General features: G+C 47.3%; 3 protein-coding genes across 4 annotated transcripts; 2 read left to right on the forward strand and 1 right to left on the reverse strand.

Annotated features, from left to right (window-relative positions):
- Positions 1–697: 697 nt before the first annotated feature.
- Positions 698–2,589, reverse strand: LOC135612908 (LOB domain-containing protein 18-like). 2 transcript variants are annotated; one of them, XM_065109712.1, is made up of 3 exons: positions 1,777–2,589; positions 1,252–1,644; positions 698–1,149 (listed from the first exon to the last, which is right to left on the reverse strand). In XM_065109712.1, the coding sequence occupies exons 1-2, from the start codon at positions 2,113–2,115 to the stop codon at positions 1,273–1,275; spliced, it is 711 nt and encodes a 236-aa protein (XP_064965784.1). In that variant the 5' UTR covers positions 2,116–2,589; the 3' UTR covers positions 698–1,149; positions 1,252–1,272. The 2 variants fall into 2 exon arrangements, with proteins under 2 accessions (XP_064965784.1, XP_064965779.1); XM_065109707.1 differs by having other exon boundaries at positions 698–1,154.
- A 4,660-nt stretch (positions 2,590–7,249) lies between these two features.
- On the forward strand, positions 7,250–9,624 carry LOC135604868 (ACT domain-containing protein ACR8-like). Its single transcript, XM_065094526.1, has 4 exons — positions 7,250–7,463; positions 7,617–8,448; positions 8,556–8,660; positions 8,759–9,624. Exons 1-4 carry the CDS (start codon positions 7,408–7,410, stop codon positions 9,134–9,136), a joined length of 1,371 nt encoding a protein of 456 aa, XP_064950598.1. The 5' UTR covers positions 7,250–7,407; the 3' UTR covers positions 9,137–9,624.
- A 9,215-nt stretch (positions 9,625–18,839) lies between these two features.
- On the forward strand, positions 18,840–20,500 carry LOC135604876 (eukaryotic translation initiation factor 4B3-like). Its single transcript, XM_065094530.1, has one exon. It carries the CDS (start codon positions 18,915–18,917, stop codon positions 19,788–19,790), a length of 876 nt encoding a protein of 291 aa, XP_064950602.1. The 5' UTR covers positions 18,840–18,914; the 3' UTR covers positions 19,791–20,500.
- The last annotated feature ends 365 nt before the right edge of the window (positions 20,501–20,865 follow it).

Below are 20,865 nucleotides of genomic sequence, written 5' to 3' on the forward strand. Positions count from 1 at the left end.
GAACCAAACGATACTTACCAACGAGGATGCAATCCTGTAAAGCATAGGGTCGAAAGAATGATCCTGGAATAAATAAATCGCTCGGCAAAAATATCGACGAACGCCAATAAGGACATGGGGAATCGACTCTCTATGAAAGGTATAAAAACCACCCCAAGGAGATGCCTGGGTTATAGGATTCACTATTCATAAAAAATTAACTTAAGTATCAAAGAGGTAAAGTCGAAACTTCCATCTCTGGTGTTGACCTATCGTGCAGGAACTCGGCAGCAAAAGCTCCTCGCAGATTTGTCGAAAAACACCCTAGGAGATGGCGACCACGATTCTTCGTCCCTTCTTCATGAAGCATTTCTTCTAAGTAACTACGTGGACGACCTTATACAATCGGGGTCGAAACCAAATCGTACCCCTTCCCAAGCCATGATATAAAGAATCACAACAGTACTTAATACGTGTAAGTTTGTAGAACAATGATGTTGAAACTCCAATCGATATTATTATTATTATTTTGGATAAGACGATTAACTTGCAGCCTCCAACTTTCATGTCAACCGCAATTCTGATTTTTTTTAAATATTGAGCATAATTTTGGAATATTTATTTCTCGTGTTAGATCAAAACATGTGATAAAATAATATCTAGTGAAAAGAAAAACTTAGTATAGTAGGAAGGAAAATAGAAATTAAAAACAAAATAGTCAGTAGAAATAATAACATTATTTAGATACATATTCATAATTAAGGAAGTCACTGCTCATCATTGTCAACAATGATTAACCAGAATCTATTGGTATGTTTAACGAGCCATGCCTGCGACAGGTTGCTACACGAGAACAGTGGAACGCGACAGTGCAGTTTTAGCCGGTAATGTTCTTGGCACATTCGGGGAATCCATTTCCTATGAAGACAACACCATTTCTCGAAGCAAGTCGTCTTAAGCATGTTTGCTGCATATATAAGGTAGCTTACTTGTTGCCTGCTTGAAGTCATCAACCACAACGAGGACAACTTAAGCAGAAATGCAATATGAGTAATAATAGCGATCGTGTATGGTTTCTCTCCTACCATGCATCATCACCTTTCGATGTTCTCCCAAACGGATGAGTCCAATTGGAACTGATTCATTACATCAATTGACCCATCCATGAATCTGCTCTGGAGACAAAATGACAGCGACTTTGATCTTTGTTGAGTAATTGATATTGGAAGAAAGATGTTCGACAATGAAATAGAAGCGGAGGCGTACACCAACCTTCTCACAAGGTTCAGATAATCAAATTGATTTGGATTCTTGAACCCCGGGTTCAGCAGTCACATCACCTAAACAGTGCCGACCGAGGAGCTCCCTCGCCAATTCCTGGAGATCGCCACCGCCACATCCAGAGCTCTCAGACGGGCTTCTTGTGCTGGTGCTACGCTGCTGCATGAACAACGTCGGCCGCTGCTGCTGCTGAAGAGGCCATGACGGCAGCAGCGGAGGGTCGAACAGCGTGGAGAGATCGGCGGTAGAAGGGAGGGTGGAGGATGACGAGAGGTCTGACATCGAGAAGGGGATCGGCGAAGCGAGTGACGGAGGAGGGGTTGGCAGCTCCAAAGTGGCCAGATGCGCTTGTAAGCAGGACAGCTCTGCATGTAGGTTGACTACCTATTCGGAGCACCACAATTCAATCACTCCACATCAGTTCGTTTGATCAAATCAAACTACTTGTAGTAATTGATCATGAACATGCAACAGTGTCGCTGAGGGAATCAGATACGGAGAACGCGCAACATGCACCTGTTGCTGGAGGGCGAAGATGTGAGCGACGCAGCCGTAGACGGGGTCGCGGAGGCGTGCCTGAGCCTCGTAGCAGATGGTAACGACGGCGTCGAGGCGCTTATGGGCGGGGATGTGGAGGAGAAGCTTCGACGCGTTGCTAGCCCCGAACACCTTGTGCACCGCCGCGAAGTGCGCTGCCCCTTGCTCGGAATTGAAGTAGGGCGCAAATATGCACCCTGTCACGCACTTCCTCCTCAGAAATTTACACGCTCCGCAGGGTCCCCCGCCTCCTCCACCTCCACTACCGCCACCACCTCCTCCTCCTCCTCCCCCATTAGGACCGATACTGCCGCTCATATCACCTGATCCCCTTCTCCTTTTCGCTGCTTCCTGTTGTATATTTAGGTTGATCCTGACACGAGAAGGATCGATTGCTTTCTTAGAGAGACGATCCAGAATGGCTAGAAGGAAAGAAAGCGAGGAAATAAGATTTATAGAGAGAGAAGAGAGGGTGTTAAAATGGTGTGACGGAGAACGAGGAGTTTGTCTTATTGGCAAAGGGTCTTGTTGGAGTTACTGTTTGATGCTTGTTTGCTTTTTGGTTCCTCCTGTATTGTTATTATCTTTAAAGCCACGCCAAGCAGCGAAGCCTATCCCAAACCTCTCTCTCTCTCTCTCAACGTTTAGCAGCTTGCGTGAAGCAAGAACGCAACAAAAACCCCAACACTATAAATCTTCTCTTCTTCTTACTCGATCTCTTCTCTTGCTTGTCACTGTGGAGCAGCGCAGCAGCCTCTCCTCCCAACTCTCTCTACGTCTTCTCCCTCCTTTGCGCTACACTTAATGTTTTTGTTTCTCCTCTTTCTCTATACATATCAACTTTAAGTGGGGGGTGGCTATATATAAATCATGTTCTATAACAAGTGTGGAAAGTGGAATAAACGTGTCCGCGTCCATATCTCTATATGTGTGCAGGTGGATGTGGCGGATGCGTAGAGGGCAAAGGACGCAAGCTTCAACTTGCACTACTTGTTTTCATTGACCCAAATGACACTCGTGTTCAACGCATATATTATGTTATGCTTCTCCATGGCTTGGCTTCGCACTTTGCTTTGCTTAATCAACTGAGAACCCTAAAAGAAGACAACGAAGGCACCGGGCTGTGACCAATTCAGACATGAATGATCGATCGATGTGCGTAATCTTATCTCCACAAGCATAAAGACTCCGCAGAATCGGAGAGAGGGGCATTACCGTGATTCCAATATGTCACGAGGGTGATTTTATTTCATAAAGAGAAGTAAAACAAGCGACTCCCACATACGTAACCCCGAGTCATACGCCGATAGGTATTGGTCAAGTGGGCCCCTACTGTCACATCAAGTGCCGCTGGACCCCATCTTCGGCGTTCGTTCTCCTAGTGACGGAAATATTAAATTAGGATGAGAAACGGGTTCGTACCGTTTCGGTTCGCTGCCCGATTCCGACTTCCTCACCGTAACAGTACAAAAGCTCATAAAATAATAGCAAGTGCTACAGTCGGGAGCGGCGCAACGCCGCGCCGTCCGGTTCGTGGCCTGGCGATGCCGTGTGATGCGGGGAAGTAGTGCATCAGTACCTGCTTTCTTCGTCGTTGCCTTTCCGAAGCGGTGTCACGGTCAACCCTCATCCGTTTCTTCTTTTCGTTGTTAATTCTCTCTCCTCGGCTCAACTTCACCTCTCTGTTCCTGAGAGAGAGTGAGAGGTTCTCTATTGAAGTGGCGTCGTCTTGGGAATGGTTCTCTTTGGCCATTGGTGGGGTCAACGCATCGGGATCATGATAAAGCTGAGAAGTCAACTTCGTGTGACTTCCGCTGCAGATTTCTTGTAGAATCGATAGATTCTGAGTTAGGGTAATGTCGCCATTGAAGCAGGGCAATTTTGATGACAACTAACAAACAGAGACAAGGAGAAGGGGACTAAAACCAATCTTTTTCCTCACGGAAGGAGAGCTGTGGAACAAAGTGTCGATGAGAGTGAAAAATCATGCAGGCACATTCAAAACCAATAATTTTTTATGAATATACTGATTAAATATTAATTTATCAGGTATAAAATTAAAGGGCTAGAGGGGTAATATAATGATTGATAAGTATTTTAGATTTTTTTTTAAATATCTTAGGACAATAAATCTTAATAGAAAAGGATTTCATGAAAGAAGAAAATTTTAAAATTTAAGATTTAATTCTTCTATAAATATTTTATATACCTTTGAGTTTTGATAATAAAAAAATAAAAATTGAGAAATACTTTGAATGTTTCTTTATTTTTTTAGAATATCTAAAATTTCTAAAAAGATTGACAAGAAGATATATAAAAAGATTATGTTTAAAGATGAACGATTTAATCTCAATAAAAATTTTATTTTATTTTATAGATATAATAAAAGTTATGAAATCACGTTAAATCTTATATTGATTTTTAATTTTTTTAAAATATTTTTTACTTTGATTTTTTACTTTCATCAATACTTTGTTCCAAAAGTGGTTTTACCTTATAATGTATGGTTTCCACTTTGAGTATACCCATATAATTTTATCTTTTCAAAACTTATAGATATCAAAAGATAATTTTAAGGGTAAGGATGATCTGATGAATTTATAAATCATTAAAAAAATTTATTGTTTAATTAATATAAAACTAAGTATCCTTATCAATACTTAGATATTCGAATATGTGATGTATAAAAAACGTTCGAAGATCACACGAAGTGACAGGAAAAAGCAGTAAGAAGCCATATGTCATAAGGATGAAAAGTTAAAAGGTTATAGGTAGTATGAATGATAGCGCTTTTGAAGAGAATGATGAAGTCGTTATTTAAATTGCCACTGTCTGTTTAAGTGTACAGAAGCTGAAAGCAATATTATTGTGCGCTTAGGTTTTGAAGAAAATGGCACCAAACCAGACTTAACAAGTATTTTTTTTCTTTAATCGAAATTCATGAAAATTTTGTAATATATACCCATTGTCATATCACTATTATTAAACAATAAAGAGGGTAGATTGATGCTTCTTTCCTACATCTAATATCTGACAACAAGAGGGTCGGGGTTTGACATGAATGCAGATAAATAAAAATAAATTTAGTATTCAAATCAGGTTTAGATCAAATTTTTTTTGCGTATAATCTTATGGGTCTTAAGCGAGCTTGCATAATCTACTACTTCTAATCATAGTTATCTGATCCGAATTCGAAAGTATTGTTACTAGCCCGATGAACAGTCAACTAATTAGACTACATGTTTAATAAAAATTAATTTTTAAATATATAAATTTACTAAAAAATATTTTACTAAATTTAAGAATATCATAAGAAGAATATGTGAAAAGATCAGATTAATATTATTCAACTTGGTCCGTTAATACAGATTATCTAAAAATCAATTAGGTTAATTGGTTCATTTTCAGTTTCTGAACATAAATCAGATCGGTTAATGATCCGGTTTAGGTTTTTGAGTCCAACCAACCAATTGAATCCAACCATCATCTGCGTTGGTAATCGAGATTTACAAGAGAACAGCATCAGAAATCAGCACCTTTCTTGCAGCATCAAAACCTTTCCGATTTGAGTGGTTTCGAACGACGGCATCAAGTTGCGTCGGTCTCCGTTTCTAACTTGGGTGATGTGGATGAGACCTGAAACCTTTCCTGCAGCGTTCTCCTTTCACCACACGCACGAGCCCTGGTTTCCTTTGGACGGAAAAGTCGATGAATGCGCAGAGAGAGGTCATCTTCCTGCTATCTCCTCTCCCTGAACGCATGCGTGAAACATGGCTTCAAGCGGAGGGAAATGTCAATGAATGATCGAAGTGCCATCTGCCAACTGCCAACCGGGTGGACCGATGTTCTAATTCCACGTTGAAGGTTCATTTTCGTGCTATAGTCAAATGATTATTTAGTATAGTCGTAAGGATTGTGCTTCTTACAATAAAGCGGGAAGTTGACCTTTAACGATAGGATTTTGTTAAAATAAAGGCAAATGAAAGTATATTTTAGTGCGTTCTCTACCCCACCAACCAGCTAAAACTCTTCTGACTTGCAAATGTCCTTACTGTGCACATCAATTTTTTAGGCCTTAGTCACTATCTAAGATTTCTTCCACGTCAAGCAAATAAAGTTTCAAGATAAAGCCTTAAGCACTAATTAAAAATATTTTTTAAAAAATAAATTATAATAATTATTTTTTCTCTATTTTTTGTTCTTTCGGCTCCATCCGATTCCATCCGCGCCGTTGCCTCCTCTCACCGCAGCCACCGTCACCGCGCACGCCAAACGTAGCGAAAACATAGGCGGGAAACCTAACCACCATCCCGCCTTCTTAATTATAAAATATAGATTAAATTAGAGGAAAGGAAATTCGAGCAATAAAGATTAATCAAAAGGTCACGGGACTTTTGCCACTCTGCCGCCGTCAAATCTCACGGCGTCGGACGATCGATCACAGCGGTCTGTCGACCACGTGGTGCGATTATGGCGCTACATGTGACATCACGTGACCGTATCAGCTCGCCCTCATTTCGTGCGGCCCGCCGTTAGCAGTTTCCGGTGGGCCAAAGCCGAACAAGCAGCAACATAACGTATACTTTTTCTCACCGATTCAAAACGTACCCATCGGATACCTTCCCTGGTATAGGACGAGAGGATGGTTTCGTCTGCGACTCCTGCTAATGTAAGACAGCAAAACCACCTTCAACGGACGAGAAGAGTAGCTGAGAGGTCACGGTTTCCCAGGCCACGCATGTTTTGCCGTTTAAGACCCTAACAGTACGCACGTGGCCACTGTCTACGGGTCAGGTGAGGGATCCCCGGTGCGACACGTGTCCTGGCGCATTAATTGCGCCACATGACCCAGCTCGTGTCCCGAGCCTTTCCGTATATCAGCCAATGAGAAGGCGACACGCGCGTGGGTCGGCGCGCCCCTTCCGTGTCCCACACAACCCAGCGACGGTGACCGTTGGCTCTGACCGTCCCACGTTTTCTCCTGGTTACGAGAACCGCTATCGTGGAATTGTCAGTGGTATCAGGCTACTTAACACGGCGTTACCCACCATTCTACAGTGACATGACTCGACCCACGACTGCGAATTCCTGGGGCCATTTCATCCGTAATTAAAGGGCCGACCTTTAGCAGTTACTATGGACAAGTGGCCATTAATAATGATATAACATATAATATTGTGATTAATGGTAAGCTGAAAGAGGAAGCAACGGAATGGAGGTGGCGGTTGACTCGGGTCGGGACGGCGGTTGTGATCTCCATTTTGTTAGGATTTTGGGTTTGCAATTAGCAACACGATGTGCGAGTCCGTAACGATGTCCTGACGGTACGTTTATTGCTGCTCCCTTCTTTGACTCCAGCTTGGACGTTCTCTTCCAACTCTTTATTGCCCCCAGCCGAAGGAGCTACGGAGAAGTAGGAGTTGCTACAGAGAACAGTAGAGAGAGAAGGGGATCTCAATTTCTTTTGACTCGTTACGAGGTTTCTGTAGACATAGTAGAGAGAGAGAGAGAGAGAGAAGGGGCAAGACCGAATTAGAGGTCAGTACAAGAAGGAGGAGAAGAAGAAGAAGAAGAAGGAAGCGGGAGAAGAAAGCGCTGGTTTCAGCAGAGATGGAATGGCCTGACGAGTACCAGAAGCTCGTCAACACAATGATGAACGATCCCAGGTGACCCACTTTTTGTCCTTGGTTGTTTTGTGATGGCTCTGATTCAGATCTGTTCTTGGTTGCTTCGGTTCGAAACACACTATCGCTCTAGCTTTTGGCCGTCTTCGCTCCTTCACCTCGATCTCGGCTTGCTGCTGTTGTTTCTGTTGGCAGGGTGGTGATCGACAATGTGGTGTGCGCGACGGCGACGGTGGTGCGGGTAAACAGCGCCCGCAAGCGCGGCATGCTGCTGGAGGCCGTGCAGTTGCTCACTGACCTCGACCTCACCATCAAGAAGGGCTACATCTCCTCCGACGGCCGCTGGTTCATGGACGTGTTCCACGTCGCCGATGGATGCGGCCACAAGCTCGCCGACCCCGCCCTCCTCTCCCGCATCGAGCGCTCCCTGGGCGGCGAAGCCGCCGCCTCATCACCCGATGACAATAGCTACGATGGTGATGTTGGTGGCTTGGCTGGCCTCACGGCTCTGGAGCTCACGGGCACCGACCGCCCTGGACTCCTCTCCGAGGTCTTCGCCGTGCTCCGCGACCTGGAGTGCAACGTGGTGGAGGCCAAGGTATGGACCCACAACGGCCGCATCGCTTCCCTCATCTTCGTTAAGGACCACGACTCGGGCTCCCCCATCGCCGACGCCCACCGTGTCCACCGCATCGAGGTCCGCCTCCGCAACGTCCTCCGCGGCGACCACGATGTCCGCGGTGCCAAGACCACCGTGGTCTCCCCCAGCATGACCCATTCCGACCGCCGCCTCCACCAGCTCATGTTCGCGGACCGCGACTACGAGCGCGTCTCCTCCAACGGGGCATCGTCGTCATCGAACGCATTGGTCGCGGTTCAGAACTGGACCGGGCGCGGTTACTCCGTCGTTAGCGTGAACTGCCGCGACCGCCCGAAGCTTCTGTTCGACGTCGTGTGCACGCTCACTGACATGGAGTACGTCGTCTTCCATGGCACCATAGGCACCGACGCCGATCGAGCCTATCAGGTTAGGATTAACGGAGAATAAACACTTAGCTTCCGTCAGTCACAAGTTCCCCTATCAAACATGGTTCTTCATCTTTCACATTGAGCCGATATTGTCGTTGATTGCAGGAGTTCTACATAAGGCATATGGATGGAAGTCCGATCAGCTCCGAAGCCGAGCGGCAGCGAGTGATCCAGTGCTTGCAAGCGGGTATCGAGCGCAGAGCATCTGAGGTGACCTTCCTCTGATTCAATTTTCAGAAAGCAAGCGCTAATGTGACCTCTGTTCCGATGCCTGAACTCTGTTCTGATTGATGTCGTTCTTCGAACAGGGACTGATGCTGGAGCTGAGCATGCCGGACCGGAGGGGCCTGCTGGCGGACGTGACGCGTACGTTCCGCGAGAACAGTCTCTCAGTGACGAGGGCGGAGATCACGACCGAGGGCGGGGAGGCCAGGAACGAGTTCCGCGTCACCGGGACCGACGGCCAGCTGCCCGACCGCCGGGTGATCAATGCCGTCATCGAGAGGATCGGCAAAGACCACCTGAAACTGAAAGAGGAGCGGGCGCCGCCATCTCACCCGAAGGCAACAGCTCCGCGGGAAGAGGCAGCGGAACACGGCGGCGGCGGGGTGGTGGGGCTGCTCGGCCTCGGTAACCTGGTGATGAGGAATCTCTACTACCTGGGCCTCGTCAGGTCCTGTTCTTAGAAACACGGTGAGCGCAATCGGGAAGGCATCACATGCGTTGGTTGTGTAATTGCACTCTCTTTGCTGCTGCTACATGGGTCCAGAGTTTGAATCGGGTTCGAGTCTGTACATAAGTGATGGGAGTTGGTGTGCAAGTGAGAAAATGGAAGCATATATACCTCATACAAGAGGATATCAGGGTCCCATGTAGGGAAATGGTGTGTAGCTGTGTACATAGAAGGACGACGGTAAAGAATGAAGAGAGAGAGAGAGAGAGAGAGAGAGAGAGAGAGGTTACAAACGGAAAAAGGGAACACTCCACATATTGGACTCCTGCCGACTGGAGAACGGTCGGTGAAGGCGGTGGTTGTGAAGGGGCAACCAATGCCAGCTGTAGGGGAAAAAGGGTGTGGGGCTTTCTGTTACTGTTCTTCCCTTGTTCTGCATACGCGCTTTCTACATAGCATAACAACTGATCTGCATTGGTATTACCGACATTCCTTGATCGACTGACGGAAATCACTAACGGTGTTTATTCATTAATCATTGTTAATGTGAAACACTGTACATTTTCTTCTCGGCTTTTGTTTGCTTCTAGGAAGAGAAAGAGACCGGTGGTTACGGTCAACAGCTTCCGTGTAGAGGTTGTTCTACCCCGAACGAGCGGGCACTCCAATATACGAAGGCAGATGCATTGATTTGGCGCCCATGGTTTTTAGCTTGAGCGTCGGAGATGCACGCAGAATCTGCATTTGATATAGTTAAAAGGGGGGATGCTTCTTCAACGAGGGAGATGCTCCAGTGGACAGGCTGGGGTGGCATTCGGCTGGAATGCGTTTGTGAATGCATATAGAATGACCGGTGAAGATTGAATCAATTAAATAGCATGATACAATTGATCGTTTAGAGATAGACTATTCACTTAAATCCTAGTATGTTTGCTTGTTGTGATATTACTCCGCAAATGGGTTCTTGGTTGACTTAAAAGACTCTGAGTGATAAGTAGATGAGATTTCCCTAACTGTTGAGGGAATCTCTCTACTCTGTTGAGGGAAATCCTCTAACCCGTTGAGGAAACTTCTCCTTCTAACCTGTATATAAAGACGGAGGATATGTCAATAACATTCAACTTCTTCTTCTACAACTCATTTATCTCTTTATTTTAACATGGTATCAGAGCAAACTCCTCTTGGCGACAGCAGCATCGCCATGTGTTAGCCAAGCGGCCACAGTAGCACGCTGCCTCAAGCGGAGTCATTGAAGAAGCACCAAGACACGGATTCAGAGCCAGTGCTAACCGGTCTTGCTTTTCTTCGCCGGCCTTGCTCCCTCTCCTATTTGCTGCCTACAGCAGACACTCTCCGTCGCCGTCACGCAAGGAGGAAAACATTCTCTCCTCAATAGCAGTGAACGGCGAACAACGGTGTCTTCCTCGCTTCCCGGCCAGTAGCAATCGCAACTGCTGCACCTTCCTCTTCCTTCTTCTTCGCCGGAAGGACAACGTGGTCCTTCAGCCCCACGTTGGGCAGCACCAGAGAAGACATCAGCCGCCTCCTGCACTTCTCCGGCCAGTAGCAGTCGCAACTGCTGCATCTTCCTCTATCGCAGCAGCCGCCTCCTGCACTTCTCCGGCCAGTAGCTGTCGCAACTACTGCATCTTCCTCTACCGCAGCAGCTTTCGCTGCCGTTTCCCTCTACACAACGGCGCCACTTCCCGGCCAGCAGCAGCCGCAACCGCTGCATCTTCCTTCCTCTATCGCAGCAGCTTTCATTGCCGCTTTTCTCTATACACCTAATTGCTACAGATTTCTCTCACTGCAGTTTCCTTGAGTACTGTTGCAGATTTTTGCGGTCATTTTCCGGCGAACCGCAGTCTTGAGTACCGCTGTAGTTTTCGCAGCCATCTTCCGGCGAATTGCAGCCTCTACAATCTGCTGCAGCAAGCAGCAATCCACAGCAGCTGCCGGCAGCTTTTGGCACTGTTGTAGATTGCTCAATCTGCTACAGCAAGCAATCTATAGCAGCAGCCCCCTCCCTCATTCTCCACCTTGTGTGACCTGAGTATCACACAAGGTTCACTGCCTTCTACAAAAAAAAAAAAAAAAAAAAAAATGGAAAGAAGGAAAATGTCTTCGTTCACTTCTTCTGATGTTTCAATTCCTGTAGGGACTCCCACTTCTTGTTCTTCTACAGGGCTTATCTTCATCAATGCTGCCACGCTGATCCCCTTTAAGTTATCAAAGGGTGGCAACTATGCGTCCTGGCGAGCTCCATGCTCTAATCTTTTATTTGGATATGATTTGTTAGGTTACGTTGATGGTTCTTTCAGTTGTCCTCCGGCCATGCTCAACATCCCCAGTGATCCTAATCCAGTACCCAATCCAGCTCACAAACTGTGGCTACGTCAAGATCGTCTCATTCTCCAAGCCATTCAAGCTTTAGTTGCTGGATCCGTTGCTCCCTTGATATCTTCATGTGTGACAGCTGCCGATGCATGGTCTAAACTGCAAACCACCCTGGCAAATCATTCGCGTACTCGCAAGCTCAGTCTTCTATTCAAGCTTATGGAGACAAAACAAGAGGGAAGTACTATCTCTGATTATTTACAACTTATCAAGGTTATCATCGATGACTTGGCCTTGATAGGTCATTCCCTATGTGATGAAGAGGTTGTCATTCATACCCTCAATGGTCTCGACACCGACTACAAAGAATTGGCTGCTGCAATTCGGGCACGCGACTCGCCAATCTCTTTTGAAGATCTCTATGATAAGTTGACTGACTACGAGATGTCTTTGAAGCGTGCGGACAAACTGCCTGGATCAACTGTCACAGCTCAAGTCAGTCACAAGTCTAAACGGAAGAACACTCGGTACTCACCGAACATCACCCAAGGTTTGGCTACTACGCCTCTTGATTCCGTGAGTTCCATGCAACACCCCTCCTATCCTCCTAGTCATCCCTTCTCGCAAAGTGGCGACTCCAGCCATCATCCGTCTTGGCGTCCTGCCCTACCGAGCCATCAGAGACGGGTCGTTTGCCAACTGTGTGACAAAGTCGGCCATTCCGCTAAAGTTTGCCGGTCTCGTCCCCGCCTCCCTACTCCGTCACACTGGCCACAGGCAAATCTCCTAACTACTCCGACACCTAGCCAGTCCAACTGGATTGTCAACTCTGGTGCCTCTCATCACATCACCGCTGATCTTCAGAATTTGTCTCTTCACAATCCCTATGGCGGCAATGAAGATATCATCATCGGTGATGGTAAAGGACTTTCTATAACTCATACTGGTTCCACAACGCTTAATTCTGACTCTAATACATTTACTCTCGATGATGTTTTATGCGCCCCTCATATTAAACGCAACCTCATTTCTGTTTCTCAATTTTGCAAACATAACAATACTTCCATTGAATTCTTTCCTGATTCATTTCTTGTTAAGGATTTGAGCACGGGGGCATCATTGGTCCAAGGCCCGAATAAAGACAACATTTATGAATGACCGTCAGCCTCTCGAATGACCCAGCCCACTGTTCATTCTTCTGTTGCGGCTCCAGTTGATGTGTGGCATCGTCGGCTTGGCCATCCCTCACCCTTTATTCAGCAGAAATTATTATCTTGTCACTCTCTTCCTCTTTTTAAGTCCCCTAATTCTATGATGCATTGTGATGCTTGTCTTAGTAATAAGAGTCATCGGCAGCCTTTTGGTTCATCTTCAATTTCCTCCTCTAAACCTTTTGAAATTATATATACTGATGTTTGGGGTCCTGCTCCAATCTTATCTTTTGATAAGTTTCGATTTTATGTTATTTTTGTAGATCACTTCTCCAAGTACACATGGATATATCCTCTTTCTCATAAATCTGACGTTTCTCGCGTTTTTTCCACTTTCCAGAAGTTGGTCGAAAACTATTTTCAGTCTACCATTAAAACAGTCTACTCTGATGGTGGCGGTGAATATCAAGCCCTGGCGTCTCATCTCTCAGCTTGTGGCATTCAACACCTCAAGTCTCCTCCACATACTCCTCAACTAGTTGGTTCTGCCGAACGCAAACATCGGCATATAGTAGAAACTGGACTCACTTTTACATCAGGCTTCCATGCCTTCAACTTTCTGGACAACAGCCTTTCAAACTGCTGTCTACCTAATTAATCGGATGCCTACACCAGTTCTACAACACCAGTCCCCCTTTGACACACTATTCCACAAACCCCCTAACCTTCGTAAACTCCGCGTGTTCGGTTGTTTATGTTATCCTTGGTTACGTCCCTATGCCTCTCATAAGTTAACATCCCGATCTTCTCCTTGCGTCTTTATTGGTTACTCACTTGACCATAATGCTTTCCGCTGCTATAATCTCCACACTCACAAAATCTTTGTATCACGTCACGTTATCTTTGTTGAGTCTAACTTTCCTTTCCAAACCCTTCCATATCCTGCCATACAGACCACTTCACTATCTCACTGGAGTATACCTTCGGATCAATCGGACGAGCCTCCCATGTCTTCGTCTACTTCCTCCCCTCCTGATCCGCACTATAGCACTCCAGTTCAACACTTGCCCGTTTCCTCTGTTCCTACTCCGCTCCACTCTTCTCCAATTGATAGGGCAATATGTTCCGAAACACAACCATCCTCTTTACCTCCTTCTCGCCCAAGTGCCCCTGACGTGTCTCCACTTGACCCGGCTTGTGCCACTGATCCTCACCCAACATTACCTCCTAATCCTGTCATCTCCAATCATCCTATGACCACTCGCTCTAAGCATGGTATTTTTAAACCTCGTCAAGTACTTAACCTACAAGCTGTCATGAATTCCTCATCCCCCAACATTGAACCCACCACCTTCACTCAAGCCCAAAAATCTCCGTATTGGCGTATTGCCATGAGCGAGGAATATAATGCCCTCCTCCATAATTCAACATGGGATCTAATTCCTTTTCATCCTTCACAAAACATCACCGGGTGTAAGTGGGTCTTTAGAATTAAGCGGAACCCAGATGGCTCAGTTGCTCGATATAAGGCACGCCTGGTCGCCAAAGGGTTCCATCAACGACCTGGAGTTGATTTCACTGAGACGTTTAGTCCTGTTGTTAAACCCACTACAATCCGGCTTATCTTGAGTCTGGCTACCACTAAAGGTTGGCAATTACGACAATTGGATGTTAATAATGCCTTTCTACAGGGATCTCTATCTGAAGATGTTTTTATGCAACAACCCCCCGGTTTTACTCATCCTCAGTATCCACAGCATGTTTGCAAACTTCGGAAAGCCATTTATGGACTTCGTCAGGCTCCGAGAGCTTGGTACACTCAACTTAGCTCATTTTTGACTTCTGTCGGCTTTCTTAACTCCAAATCTGACACTTCGTTGTTTCTGCGACATCATCATGGAAACACAATGTATATTCTGGTATATGTGGATGATATTATTGTCACAGGCAACAATCCCGCCAGCATCCAAGCGTTCGTCAAACAGCTGGCAGCTCGATTCTCGCTTAAGGATCTCGGACCCTTGAGCTACTTTTTGGGCGTCGAAGCTACCTTCACATCTTCCGGTCTCCTTTTATCACAACGCAAGTACATTCAAGATTTGTTATTAAAGACAAACATGCAGGATGCAAATGCAGTTACAACCCCCATCTCTACTAGCGGTTCTCTCAAATTATCAGATGGAAGTCCTGCTACGGAACCCACTCAATACCGCCAAGTTGTTGGCTCTTTACAATACTTAGCTCTCACGCGTCCAGACATCTCATTTGCTGTGAACAAATTATCACAGTTTATGCAGCAACCATCTACTCTACACTGGTCTGCGGTCAAGAGACTTCTACGATATCTTAAAGGGACTCTAAATCATGGACTCTTTTTTCGTAAACACTCTCCACTTCGTCTTCATGCATTTGCCGATGCTGATTGGGCGGGCAACCTTGATGATAGAACATCCACATCGGGGTATATTATCTTCCTTGGTGCTCATCCAATCAGTTGGAGTTCTAAGAAGCAAAAGACAGTCGCCCGGTCTACAACTGAAGCTGAATACCGTGCCATTGCCGCTACCACTGCAGAACTCAATTGGATCACGAATCTTCTCCAGGAACTCAACATCGATTCCACTCCTACAATATATTGTGATAATATTGGAGCTACCTATCTGTGCGCTAATCCGGTATTCCACTCCCGCATGAAACATATTGCTATTGACTTCCACTTTGTACGTGATCAAGTTGTCCGCCGTCAACTCCGTGTTTCTCATGTTCATACGGCTGATCAATTGGCCGACTCACTTACGAAGCCTATAGCTCGTAAGCTGTTTGCATTACATCAGTCCAAGATTGGCCTCCTTGATAGGAGCACCATCTTGCGGGGGCATGATAAGTAGATGAGATTTCTCTAACTGTTGAGGGAATCTCTCTACTCTGTTGAGGGAAATCCTCTAACCCGTTGAGGAAACTTCTCCTTCTAACCTGTATATAAAGACGGAGGATATGTCAATAACATTCAACTTCTTCTTCTACAACTCATTTATCTCTTTATTTTAACACTGAAAAGAGAATGTGTGAACTCCAAATCCAATGCCAGTCATTTCTGGGCATCAAATAATTTTGATGCCACCGAACTAGAAGAAAAAGGCAGATAAAGAACACACTTTTCCTGATTCTGATATGAGCAATAAGAGCTTTGTGCTTCATGGCATGGATCCCATTTGCCTCCGAGACAGGTTGGTTGTTGTGCAATATGGCTTAGTTAAAGAGGTGATGAGGACCTTTCAGGAATGCAGATTCTCCTTCCAGAGGGATGAATCATTCCTTAGTGGAGGAGAATTGTTGTTCTGTTGAGTGTTCTAACATGACGAAAAGTCAGATTTGCTTGAACCAAAAGAGAAGGAAGAGAAGCATGACTCAGCTGCAAACTGGAAGCAGTAAAAGTTCACTGTTGATTACAATGTATAATCTACACCACAGCAGATTTCATCAAAGAACAGGCCACAACAGCTCTGCTGAACTGTCTTCAGTAAGGCATTAACCTTGATTTGATAACAGGATTGTAATCAATCATGTTTGCCGTGGTTAAATAAGGTCTTAGAAGGCCGCTACCAGAAAATGGTGAATAGTGCTTGAGACTGAAACAGGAAAGGTCCACCTAATTATGAATATACAAGACTTTCCTTATAGAAAGTATTAGGACGATTAGGTGTTTGATGCACAGCATATATCAATCACTGTATTAACTCTCCAAACATTCACATGAGACTATCTCTGCACATACCATACAGTGGGAAGGAATGAGGAAGTATATCTGTACTCTTTGGTGCTCATCGCATCTTGGCAGATCATCCCACCTCCAAGAATGGGATACCGAGGGAAGGATGAAGATTGTTCATTGTTTCCTTTGTAAAAACTGGTTGGCGCCTCTTGCAATCCTCGCGACTCCCCGCCGTTAGGGCTGCGGCGGCAATGTACTGGTTGGCACGTTGGAGCATCTCGGGGATTGTCACGGGTGACTTCTCAATCAGCGACCAAAAGAACCTCAAAGGTCTCAAGCCTATCAGAAATGCCTGCATGATCAAAGATGGATGAGCATCCGGGAATCCCCTGATTTCAGCGGCAAAGTGCGCCACAAATTAGGAGAGCGGTTCATCTTCACGTTGGGATAACGCGAGAAGGGTGGCCATGGAAGTCCTGGGTCGCACGCTGGCTAGAAAGTTTTGCTCAAACTCCCTCACGAGCTGGGCAAAGGATAAGACCGAAGACGGGCGCAGTCGGTTGAACCATGCTCGTGTCAGTCCTATGAAGGTAGTCGGGAATGCCCGACACAGCAAGGCGTCGGAGGTGCTGTAAAAGGTCATATGCGCCCAAAACATGACGACATGTTCCGCGGGGTCGGAGCCACCGTCGTACATTTTCAATGTCGGTAGCCTGAAGTTGAGCGGCACAGGCTTGTCCTGTATTTCCTGAGCAAATGGGGATTCACCCGAGCTGCCTTCGCCCGTCTTGCCGCGCGACTTCTGGAATTCGCGCTGGAACTCATCTAGGCGTCGATTGACTATGGACAGCTGGACCCTGAATGAGTCATTCGCCGAGTCCGATGATAAGGTATCGGGCTTGGGGTGGGGTAGAGCAACTCGGCAGGGTACGGGCACGCTATGCTCGGGGAGGCTTCTCAGGTTTGCTATCTGCTCTTGGGCTTTCTCCCATCCCGACTTGTTCCCTGCTTGGCCTTTACTATATCGAGTTGGTTAGGGGAGCTGCTAATTGCATGATCTGCGGAATGAGTGGGATGATCATCTGCATCATTCCCGCCAAGGTTTGTACTTGCTTAGCCAGGCCGAGGAACGCCTCGAGTGAAACCACCGAGTGTCCTACAATATATCCAGGGAGAGAGAGCCCTGGATCATTGAACATATGCCAGTAGTGATCCGGCATCGGGGTCGAGATGCCCCCATCCCTAAGGACGGGGAGGGGCTGATCACCGAGTCTGAGAGGGGGCTGATCATCAGGTAGTTCTCCCTCGGGATGAGCTCCTGTGGCATGCTCCTGTGACATCGACACTCCTTCTAGCACCAAAAATGTTGGTGAACTGATGCGCCATGGCCAACGAGTCTGCACGGCTTGGTATACGGGTCGATGTCAGGAGTTCGCGATCGATTGGCAGAAGCGCCGAAGCCGACTATGTTAGGAAGTCGGGATGCAGTGGCGCCGTTTGAGGGATGGTGTCTCTCGGTCGGGGCGCCAACTCCGTGGGAAGGTGTCTCTCGATTGGAGTGCTAGCTCTATCTTCCGGGAGAGTGTCTCTCGATCGGGGCTACTGCGCTTCTCGGGGTGGTTGAGCTCCCGCACAGAAGGCCCTCGTTATTGGGTTTCCGATAGTGGCCCCTCGTTAAATAAGTTAGTCATTGATTTCTCTTTTTCCTTTTCTCCCCCTTGACCAGATATCGGTTAGGAGCTTCTATACTACTATACAAGGACCGATCGTATGCTAGGTTGGCAGGATGACTGATCCCTAAGGGGCGAGGTGGTACCTCCTGACCCGGCATGCGAGGGTCCCACCTCGTACCGATATAATATGGGTGCGAGTGATAACATGGCAAGAGTCCAAAATATGCTTTATCACTTATCATAAAGATCTCACTGTTTCAAATTAATCAGAAGAACACCAGAAGCTTTTAATCATGTTAGCAGGCTTAACGGGCCTGATGCGACTTCTCAGCCGCCCACATGGTATGTAGGATTGGTCCACTCAAAACTTACTCTCATCAATGTATAATAATACCAAAGTACGCAATCCTATGAGCATTATGACTGTTGGCTCATTCTCTTATTATCATCATGTTCTTAATTCTTGGATCATTCCTTCTTGGTTGAGAATAAATATAGGAATCAGGGCGTAAATAATCTACGTTTTGAATCGCTAATGAGAAGACCCCGACCCAACGTGACCGGACGACATCATTAGCCCACAAACTTGAATAATGATGGGTTCATGTGAATTCGGTTGACCGTCTTTCATGATTTCTTAGTCAACGCCGGCACTCGGAATTATCGACGTCCATCACACCGGACGGCTTTGCGAACCTCCCACAGACGACAGCATGGGCGGGCTCCACGCATCACGGCCCTAACCCCGACTCGCACGGTTTCTTCCGGACCGCTCCTTTCCAGATTTCCTATCTTAGCCACCTTTTAATAAATTAATAAATAAATAGAAAATAAAGAAGGAAAGAAATAGGAACAAGTAACGCTTGGCCATTGCCACCACCGATCCATTGCTCGCGGAAAAGATCGAGAGCGAGAACGATGGCGGCTTCCGTGACGGCGTGGGCGAAACCGGGCGCGTGGGCGTTGGACGCCGAGGAGCACGAGGCGGTCATGGCCAAGAACGAAGACTCCTCCTCGGAGGCGCCGACGGAGCAGGAGCAAGACTTCCCCTCCCTCACCGCCGCCGCCGCCTCCAGGATCCGCAAGAAGAAGAAGAAGGCGCAGACTCTCTCCCTCGCCGAGTTCACCACGGGCAAGCCCGTCTCCCACGGCGCCGCTGGCCGCCTATCCTCTTCCTCCTCCTTCTCCTCGAAGGGTCTCACCTCCGACGAGCTCCTCAACCTCCCCACCGGTCCCCGCGAGCGATCCGCTGAGGAGCTCGAGCGCTCCTCCTCCCGCGGCTTCGGCTATGCCTACGGCGCCCGCGGCCGGGCGTCCGGGGAGGACCCCAACCCCGCACGCTGGGGCTCGTCTAGGGTTTCGGACGAGCCGAGGAGGGGTGGGTTTGGCGGATCTGGCGATGGATCTAGCCGGGATCTGGAGCCGTCTCGCGCTGACGAGAACGACGACTGGGGGGCGGGCAAGAAGCCCTTGGTGCCGGAGAGGAGGGAGAGGGGAGGAGGAGGGGGGTTCTTTGACTCGCAGTCCCGGGCCGACGAGTCGGACAGCTGGATCTCGACCAAGAGCACTGCAGCGCCCCCGATCTGGCGGAGAATGGGTGGCGGCGGATTCGATGTGCCAAGGGCGAGGATGGGTGGTTTCGAGATGTTTAACAAGGAGGGATCCAACGGCGGTGGAGCCGACTCCGAACAATGGGGAAAGAAGAAGGATCTCCCGGATTCCGACATATGGAAGAGGGACGAGGAAAGAAGCAGCGGCGGCGGAAGGCGTAGGCTTGTGTTGCAGGCCCGCTGAAACTGAAAGAGGAGCGGGCGCCGCCATCTCACCAGAAGGCAACAGATCCGCGGGATGAGGCAGCGGAACACGGCGGCGGCGGGGTGGTGGGGCTGCTCGGCCTCGGTAACCTGGTGATGAGGAATCTCTACTGCCTGGGCCTCGTCAGGTCCTGTTCTTAGAAACATGGTGAGCGCAATCGGGAAGGCATCACATGCGTTGGTTGTGTAATTGCACTCTCTTTGCTGCTGCTACATGGGTCCAGAGTTTGAATCGGGTTCGAGTCTGTACATAAGTGATAGGAGTTGGTGTGCAAGTGAGAAAATGGAAGCATATATACCTCATACAAGAGGATATCAGGGTCCCATGTAGGGAAATGGTGTGTAGCTGTGTCCATAGAAGGACGACGGTAAAGATTGAAGAGAGAGAGAGAGAGAGAGAGAGAGGATACAAACGGAAAAAGGGAACACTCCACATATTGGACTCCTGCCGACTGGAGAACGGTCGGTGAAGGCGGTGGTGGTGAAGGGGCAACCAATGCCAGCTGTAGGGGAAAAAGGTTGTGGGGCTTTCTGTTACTGTTCTTCCCTTGTTCTGCATACGCGCTTTCTACATAGCATAAACTGATCTGCGTTGGTATTACCGACATTCCTTGATCGACTGACGGAAATCACTAACGGTGTTTATTCATTAATCATTGTTAATGTGAAACACTGTACCTTTTCTTCTCAGCTTTTGTTTGCTTCTAGGAAGAGAAAGAGACTGGTGGTTACGGTCAACAGCATCCGTGGAGACGTTGTTCTACCCCGAACGAGCGTGCACTCCAATATACGAAGGCAGATGCATTGATTTGGCGCCCATGGTTTTTAGCTTGAGCGTCGGAGATGCACGCAGAATCTGCATTTGATATGGTTAAAAGGGGGGATGCTTCTTCAACGAGGGAGATGCTCCGGCTGGAATGCGTTTGTGAATGCATATAGAATGACCGGTGAAGATTGAATCAATTAAATAGCATGATACAATTTGTTAAGGTAAACAACTTTATGCCGTGGCCTCGGGGCCGATGCGGCTTGGTTCGGGTCCGAATGCGCGAGGA

This window comes from Musa acuminata, chromosome BXJ1-2, assembly GCF_036884655.1.
Source record: "Musa acuminata AAA Group cultivar baxijiao chromosome BXJ1-2, Cavendish_Baxijiao_AAA, whole genome shotgun sequence".
In the NCBI taxonomy this organism is placed as follows: Eukaryota; Viridiplantae; Streptophyta; class Magnoliopsida; order Zingiberales; family Musaceae; genus Musa; species Musa acuminata.

Excerpts from the sequence above, each read along its gene's own strand:
- LOC135612908 (XM_065109712.1), bottom strand. The coding sequence starts at position 2,115 with ATGAGCGGCAGTATCGGTCCTAATGGGGGAGGAGGAGGAGGAGGTGGT. Across the intron at positions 1,645-1,776 it reads TCTTCGCCCTCCAGCAACAG|GTAGTCAACCTACATGCAGA; the intron begins GTGCATGTTGCG and ends TGCTCCGAATAG.
- LOC135604868 (XM_065094526.1), top strand. The coding sequence starts at position 7,408 with ATGGAATGGCCTGACGAGTACCAGAAGCTCGTCAACACAATGATGAAC. Across the intron at positions 8,449-8,555 it reads ACGCCGATCGAGCCTATCAG|GAGTTCTACATAAGGCATAT; the intron begins GTTAGGATTAAC and ends CGTTGATTGCAG. Across the intron at positions 8,661-8,758 it reads TCGAGCGCAGAGCATCTGAG|GGACTGATGCTGGAGCTGAG; the intron begins GTGACCTTCCTC and ends TTCTTCGAACAG.
- LOC135604876 (XM_065094530.1), top strand. The coding sequence starts at position 18,915 with ATGGCGGCTTCCGTGACGGCGTGGGCGAAACCGGGCGCGTGGGCGTTG.